We start from the raw sequence: 8,909 nt of genomic DNA, 5'->3' as shown, positions 1-8,909 counted from the left end.
AGACATGTTTAATTACTGGCATTTCAAGTGAGAACTGCTACATAGTATTTTAAAAAGGACTACAACAGATTGCTTAGGTTCACAGATACCATAACCAAATGATGTAAACACACTTTAAGGCCACAGGGAACACAAAATTCTCTCTACTGCCCGATAAAAGCAAGCAGTTATTACACGTTTTCAACAGATCACATACTGAAATAATCAGCAGGTTTCATGCTTTTTTATTAAAATCTAATCATACCACTAAAGCAGTCACTGCCATTTCATATTCTTTTAATACAGATCACAGCAGGTAAAACTAACATGGGAAATGTCTCAAAACAAAAGACTCTTGACCCCAGAACTACGATAAACAGCAGTGACAGGTGCTCTCTGAAGCATTTGTTCTTTTAGCTTTACTTTTACTACTTTGTTATATACCTTCTAGAAAACCCTCTAGCTGTAGCATTACAAAAATAATGATAATAAATTAATAAAACACATAGTTTTAAATGCAAACCCCTAGTCCAATGCACCTTTATCAACTACCAGTAATGAATCTTTATCTTAAACTACCAGTAATGAAAATACGTGCCAATCTATCCAATGCAGAGAAACTTTGAACATTGACAGTGAGACACAGACAAGACCTGATTCTACATACAGTATTAATGCACTTGCAGCTTCCATTTAGCTTGGTTTCTAAAAAATAACACATGGAAACATACACTACTGTAAGATGGGGAATGTTAAGGAACCCCACTTTCACACACCTTTTAAAAATAACGGTTATTTTTTAATACATGTTTTGCTCCCTTTTAATCTAATTTCAAAATGATTTTGACTTAACATTTTATAATCCACAGTATCAATCTACTTTATAATTTGTTTACTATGTCAACATTTGGAGAGCTAATCAAACAATACTTCATTATTGTTACTTCTCTTTAACAATAGCAACTTAAGTTCTTTCCATATGTTTTCATCACGTCTGTGGACTTAAGTGCACTTTTACAGCAATAAATATTCTGCACATCTGCAAAAATACTCAAGTTAATAGCACCAAATAGAAAAATAAATAAATGCTTATATACACATGACTGATAATGATTAGTTCTGTAACAAAGAAAAATAACACTTTTAATACAATAATTAACTGAGCCATTTTAAAAGAAATTTAGCACATATGCTTGGAACTACCAAATGCCCACAGAAAAAAAAATAAATGGTAATTCCTTTCCATACAAAAGTAATGCACTCCAGATGAACAAGACTGTTCCAATACTTCATAGTAGTCAATGAAACAATTTTTAGTGTCTCCGTATAACAGGTTTCTGAGTGGTGCAACAAAAAACAAACTCTGAAAAATTAAAAAAGAAATGCTTTTGGTAGTTAAGCAGGTAACTTTGGCTAAATCTGTAAATACACATGTAACAGATACTTATCCTTTCATTTAAAATAAGATGTCATCAATATGTATTGGCCAGATTGAAAACTGTTTCACTTCAAACATGTTTCCGTCATGTCTGTTATTTGTCTTGTATATACAGTTTTTATATGCAGTTTTGACATATTTTGCTTTGTACAGAAAGAAAAATATTCTATTCCACCAAACATGGGCCCTCAAAAATAATAAAAAATCACTTTCTTTAACTGTTAAAATATGCACCAAACATAATGCAAACTGATAAGTTAGCTTTCTCACAATGTGCAAAAGTTCTTTTTTCCATTTTCTTTAGAGTTTAAATTGCAGCTTATTTAGTGCAGGGAGGAAGACTGTGCATCAGCCTGAATTCCGATCAACGTGGGAGGCTGCTGTCCACCGCCAACTATTGGAATAACTGGCCTTGGATTCAGACGTGGGGGCATTGAATTGGCAGGACGTATCAATGGTGGAGGTGGTTGGTTTAGAGTGGGTCTTGGCTGCAAGAACCGTGCCTGTTGTTGAAGTGGAGGAGGCTGCCGATGGAGAGCTGGTGCTGCCGGAAGGGAAGGCCGTAGAAGTGGGGGGGGCTGGTTTATTAAAGATGAAGGAGTTAGAGATGTTTGAGCAGCAGAAGACGTCTGAGCTGGTGGTGATGGTCCAGAAGCTGTGCTTACAGGAGCCTGGGCATTAAAAGAAGAAAAATAAAAACATTAACAATTTATAAAAATTATGGGCGTGATTTTTAATGGCACACTTTACATATTAATATGAGCCAAATTACTGATATAAAATATTTTAATGTAATGATGCATTAAGTTAATAGCAGAAATAAAATATAGCAAAAACAATTAAAGCTACATCTTTCCCTGCAAATGATGTTTAATTTTTATGTCTAAAATCACCCATATTTATTAAGATCTGTCTAGCCACTAAAATTTCAAATCGCTGCTGAAAATAAAGCACACCAAATGTTGACAACATTAATTTATCAGTATAGTCCTGCATTAGTTTGGAATCTTGCACAACAGATTTTTTTTTTCTATTGCTCTCTTCAAAAAGACATTCTTATTAATGACTACAGCAAATAATATAAGAAGCTACATTACAATTGTATCATGTGCAGCCCAAAATCAAGTCATGTTACAGTGAAATGTTTCAGACAGCAAAGGAGTAGCTGTCATTACTATTCAACTCATCTATTTACTGCACCGTGTTATTCTTATGGCCTAGGTTAGTGAAAGGCAAGTAGAGAAAATTCCACCACCTCCTCTTCCTCTTCGTCGGTACTTTTCCCTGATGGGGTGTTGGAAGCATTCTTCCCATCCTCCCCTGAGGTAGCAGTTTCACCGTTGGGGGCCTGAGTTCCCTGTTCTGCCTCCCACTCCTGCAGCACCTCCTCCAAGTTAAATCGGCGACGATAGTTCACAAAGAAGTTTTTTACCTGACCTACGGTCTTATTACCGATAACATCAGCAATAGCCTGGAAGTCTTTCCCATATTTTCGGACACCTAGACAATGAAGCAACAAATGGACTTCATTTGAAATTACTCACAGTAAGTAGCTAAGGTATCTAAAGCTAAAGTCACACTTTAATCTGTCCCACAAAAAAGGACAATAGCAGACAACCACATTAAATAAACAAATGCAATATTTAGAAAACATGATTAAAAAAATAAATTAATACAGAACTATGAAACAGTGCCAATGACACTGCGCTGAAAATCTGAACTGTCACTATAATCAAATGTACTGCTAAACTATAAAACACTGATGAGATTCATACACTTAATATGAATTCATAGTTCAAACTCTTCTTTGGTTCTGTCAATGTTTGTTTTATGTACAGTATATATGGCAAAAGTAAAATAAAACTTAAATATTGATATAACTGGAAATCATTCACCCAATGATGCCTACTAAAATGCCAGCAGTTGGATTGAAAATACAAGCCTAGCTGTACAGAAAGATGTACATAGCTTCAGTCTAAGATTTGTGTGGTTTAATAATATACTATGTATTTAAAATTTGAACAAACTTAAGTCAGCCACTGGGCAGAATAAACTTTAAAAATACAATTATGCTGAATCATAAAATACTGACACTTAAAATGATGCTAATTTAGGGATAGCCAATCAATATACCCTGCAATACAGTCAAAATCAAGGAACATGGTGAATTGCATTTGTCAACTTCTACTTAGTGCAAACTCTTCAGATCTTTTCTTTCGTGTCACTTGCACAATATGTATTGCAGGTTAACCTTCCTATGCTTATTTATTCTTGAACAGGGGTTTCAAATTTAGGTTCTGGAAGGATGCTACCATATATGTACCTGCTACTGAAAAGTCTTCATATGAGGCTAATTTGTATCTTTACCTTCTTCTCTCAAGCCACTTTCTTACAGGTAAAAATGTAAAAGCAAAAAAATAAATAAATAATAAGAACAGAAGAAATTTTACCAGAGAAGACCATTCAGGCATTCAGATTTGTCTGGGTAGCCTTCAGTAAAATCCAGATATTCTTTAAAAGCCATCAAAGTCTCTGCTTCAACTGCATGGCTCAGCTGTTTGTTCCAGATGCCATAGTCATTTATGCAAAGAAGCAGTTTTAGTTTCACTTTTGAATGCAACTCCCATATGCAACAGTGTTTATTTCAAAAGTTCTACTGGATCATCTTTTTCAATGCCTGCAGAATTTTGAAAGCCTGGATTATGTTCCTAGGTAAGCCTTACTCTTCAAAACTTAAAACGTTCAGTCTCTCAGACTTCCAACCCTTTAGTTCGGAGGTGTACTTAGTTGCTGTTCTTTGCTAAGCTACCATCACCATTCTAGTGAGTCTGTGAGTGGAACAGTACATGACAACCTTTAATTTGTATTTTACAACATAACTTAATATTTGTAGTTTAACAATCTCCTGTATATTGCATAGAGGACAAAATATTTCTAAATACTTTTTAGAGTTTGCTTCCTGCAAGTCAGAATCATATTTCTTGTATTTACATTATATTTAATAATAATAATAATAATTCATTACATTTATATAGCAGTCCTTTTACCTGTATCAATAATTTTGTACTTAGGTACCTTTATCAAGTTTTGCAGGATGTAACCATCATTACAAATAATTGTTTCTGCTTCCTTGGTATTTGCTATCCCTCCAATTTGGGGGGGACATATGATAATAATCACACATCACCTCTTTCTGTGTCATTAATATATATTAGAAAAATAGCGGTCCTAGAAAAGGTTGCAGGAAAACTCTACGTATGACCTCACATTGACATGATCCTTGTTTACTACTGTATATCAAAATCAACTAGAATTTTCCCTAAGCTAAGGACAACATCGTGACTTGCCTTGAACTGCAAGAAGCTGTTCATCAGTAGTCCATCGGGCATTTATTTTCTGGTTACACTACAAATAGAAAACATTGGCAAAGGTTAACATTCATTGTAAAATCCATTATTTTCACCAAGTCATGGCTGCAGTACTTTGGTATCTCAAAGACTACCTCAATAAGGACTGTGCAATCTATTCCAGATTTCACTAGAAGAAATAACAGACACGATGAAGAGGGCGCTCCATACTCTGGGGGAAACATACTGGTTACAGCTGAAAATGCAATAGATTTGTTATCTTTCTCTGTGCGACTTGAGCATTTTTTTAATTCTTCTGTTGTGGGAAGGGACAAAATATATATTAAAATCCTACCACAGCAGTTAATTTCTCAGTGCATCTTTCTTTATCTAGAAATCTAAGATTTGAGGAAATATGTTTATATCTAATAACCTGTTTAAAGTAATTTTTTTAAAATTAAGCATTTGGCTTTGTAATGTAAATGTTGTAATCGCATCTTAACTAAATTTTTAAATATTATTTACCTCAGGCAGTCTGTAGTCATCTATACCTGCTTCCATCTTCTGTTTCAGACCACTGTTTACTTGCTTAGCATTTTGGACCTTTGGGAAGATAAAGAAATATTATGAAAAAGAGTGTTTTGTAAAGATGAGGTATGCAACCTATCTCTGGAGTTGTGTAGTCACTACATTTTAATTTTAGCTTTCATTTCAACCAATTTGCTAACCACAGACCGATTCCTTCTGATTTTTTAAGCAAGACTTATTTTTTGTTTAATTTTGCACTGAAATTGGATTTGCTATTGCTATAAAAGAACCTGTCTTCAGTATGCACTTTTCCTAAAATGCCGTAAATGTTTACAGGCAGAAGTGTGAATAAAAATTTACATGTTTCTGCACTGCTATACATACACAGTGCTCGGTCATCACAGTTCTTTACTGTCTTCAAATCAAATAAAGTGCAAAAAACAACCTAGTCAAAGAAGCTAGATATAATTCTATGACCTAGGATTACACAATGGAATTCATATTCTGTGGTTTTATTAGAAAAGCAAAACATGTGTCATGGGATTTTATTAAATGCATTTAAAGTGTACAAGAAAAAGAAGGAAAATTAAGACTACAGATTAAATGGAAGACAAGTACTTGTTAATGGTTTACAAAGATGGGTGGTGTTTTTATCCAAAAGCAATCATGGCCCTGAACTCAAATAAAACTGCTCCATATCATTCTCTAAATGTGTAATATAGACCTTAAGTCAACCAGTGCAATTTGTACATTTAACCAGTGCAATTTGTATATATTTGTAATGTACTTTTATTACAATTCCTTTTTTTGTTTTTTATTTTAACTCTTATGCCTCACACTGAGTTGACAGCACCTTCAATTTCGTTGTTCCTTTGTAAAAGTGACAATGACCATAAAGATCTATCTATCTATCTATCTATCTATCTATCTATCTATCTATCTATCTATCTATCTACAGTACATCCAGAAAGTATTCACAGTGCATCACTTTTTCCACATTTTGTTTTGTTACAGCCTTATTCCAAAATGGATTAAATTCATTTTTTTCCTCAGAATTCTACACACAACACCCCATAATGACAACATGAAAAAAGATTACTTGAGGTTTTTGCAAATTTATTAAAAAATAAAAAAACTGAGAAATCACATGTACACAAGTATTCACAGCCTTTGCTCAATACTTTGTCGATGCACTTTTGGCAGCAATTACAGCCTCAAGTCTTTTTGAATATGATGCCACAAGTTTGGCACACCTATCCTTGGCCAGTTTCGCCCATTCCTCTTTGCAGCACCTCTCAAGCTCCATCAGGTTGGATGGGAAGTGTCGGTGCACAGCCATTTTAAGATCTCTCCAGAGATGTTCAATCGGATTCAAGTCTGGGCTCTGGCTGGGCCACTCAAGGACATTCACAGAGTTGTCCTGAAGCCACTCCTTTGATATCTTGGCTGTGTGCTTAGGGCCATTGTCCTGCTGAAAGATGAACCGTCGCCCCATTCTGAGGTCAAGAGCGCTCTGGATCAGGTTTTTATCCAGGATGTCTCTGTACATTGCTGCAGTCATCTTTCCCTTTATCCTGACTAGTCTCCCAGTCCCTGCCGCTGAAAAAATCCCAACACCATGATGCTGCCACCACCATGCTTCACTGTATGGATGGTATTGGCCTGGTGATGAGCGGTGCCTGGTTTCCTCCAAACGTGATGCCTGGCATTCACACCAAAGAGTTCAATCTTTGTCTCATCAGACCAGAGAATTTTCTTTCTCATGGTCTGAGAGTCCTTCAGGTGCCTTTTGGCAAACTCCAGGCGGGCTGCCATGTGCCTTTTACTAAGGAGTGGCTTCCGTCTGGCCACTGTACCATACAGGCCTGATTGGTGGCTTGCTGTAGAGATGGTTGTCCTTCTGGAATGTTCTCCTCTCTCCACAGAGGACCTCTGGAGCTCTGACAGAGTGACCATCGGGTTCTTGGTCACCTCCCTGACTAATGCCCTTCTCCCCCGATCGCTCAGTTTTGATTGCCGGCCAGCTCTAGGAAGAGTCCTGGTGGTTTCGAACTTCTTCCACTTACGGATGATGGAGGCCACTGTGCTCATTGGGACCTTCAAAGCAGCAGAAATGTTTCTGTACCCTTCCCCAGATTTGTGCCTCGAGACAATCCTGTCTCAGAGGTCTACAGACAATTCCTTTGACTTCATGCTTGGTTTGTGCTCTGACATGAACTGTCAACTGTGGGACCTTATATAGACAGGTGTGTGCCTTTCCAAATCATGTCCAATCAACTGAATTTACCACAGGTGGACTCCAATTAAGCTGCAGAAACATCTCAAGGATGATCAGGGGAAACAGGATGCACCTGAGCTCAATTTTGAGCTTCATGGCAAAGGCTGTGAATACTTGTGTACATGTGCTTTCTCAATTTTTTTATTTTTAATAAATTTGCAAAAATCTCAAGTAAACTTTTTTCACATTGTCATTATGGGGTGTTGTGTGTAAAATTCTGAGGAAAAAAATGAATTTAATCCATTTTGGAATAAGGCTGTAACATAACAAAATGTGGAAAAAATGATGCACTGTGAATACTTTCCAGATGCAATGTATACAAATTTGTAAGTACTGCAACACTTTAGGACTACAGCTGTCCATTCCCGATAGTAAACAGAATTAGCTTCAATAACAATTTTAGAAGTACGGCTCATAATACAGTGCCCTCCTTAAGTACACGGACAGTGAATTCATTACTCTTATTCTATTTGTATACTTAAAATTATTCACTTATATAATTATATTGAAATTGTAAAGATGTACAGGCCATAAGCAGACCACATTATACTGTATTTTATTTCATAAAATGTCTGTACATATATTATCATAGAATATGGGTGCTTTTTGTTTTCCATCCTTCATTTCAGGTGGGTTTCATGCATTTTCTATTATTTTGTGGATATGCTAGATGATTTCAGGCTCTGTGGTACTTAACACAGCACAGCCTGTAGACATCAAGCAACTTAAGTTTTTGCTTTTAATAAAAGTTGTAAAAGTTTGAAAAATCTACTTCAGTGACTTCAATTAGCACTACTCAGCATGCCATGAGAAACAATAAATACTGTAATCACTCTCTCAAGACAGCTCCCAGATTCAGCAGAAATGAAAACAAAAAAAAGTGCCTCATCACTCACTGGCATCTTAGCTATAGAGTTTCCATAGTTGGCAGTGGGGTAAAACTATAGTTGGTAAGAACTACAAAAAGCCTCTTTAACTCTTTTAGGGCGGATGTCGACTTTTGTCGACAGGAGGGGTTGAGGGCGAATGTCGACAAAAGTCGACATCCAGGGATAGAGGGCGACAATCAGCTGTTAATGGTGACAAAACTCTCTGTCACGTTGCAGGCATTCCCTCTGTGCTTGGAGGAATGCTAGACTCGTTGACTCGGCAACTAATCCTTGCATGTGCGTGAGTTGCGAAATGTAAACAATGGCAAGATGGCATCGACATGTCACAAGGGTGCGAAGCGAGTGCAGAAAAGAAAACACTCGGCAGACAATGTTTTGTGCATTATCGCGGAGTCGGACTCTGATTTTTCAGAATCGGATTTTATTGACAGTGATCAGGAAATCGAACA

The 8,909-nt window shown here is 36.4% G+C and overlaps 1 protein-coding gene across 3 annotated transcripts in view; it reads right to left on the bottom strand.

The window, feature by feature from the left end:
• rcor3 (REST corepressor 3) overlaps positions 1–8,909 on the bottom strand; it is a 33,790-nt gene continuing 24,881 nt past the window's right edge. For 2 of the 3 annotated variants that reach the window (XM_028820159.2, XM_051919688.1), the window contains 4 exons: positions 5,290–5,367; positions 4,765–4,822; positions 2,673–2,917; positions 1–2,088 (listed from right to left, as the gene is read on the bottom strand). In XM_028820159.2, coding sequence (XP_028675992.1) covers positions 1,741–2,088; positions 2,673–2,917; positions 4,765–4,822; positions 5,290–5,367 — 729 coding nt within the window. In that variant the 3' untranslated portion in view covers positions 1–1,740. The remainder of the gene's footprint in view (positions 2,089–2,672; positions 2,918–4,764; positions 4,823–5,289; positions 5,368–8,909) is intronic. The other variant, XM_028820160.2, reaches the window with a different exon arrangement.

This window comes from Erpetoichthys calabaricus, chromosome 15 (assembly GCF_900747795.2).
Source record: "Erpetoichthys calabaricus chromosome 15, fErpCal1.3, whole genome shotgun sequence".
NCBI lineage: Eukaryota > Metazoa > Chordata > Cladistia > Polypteriformes > Polypteridae > Erpetoichthys > Erpetoichthys calabaricus.
This window is presented reverse-complemented; position numbering and strand designations above follow the sequence as displayed.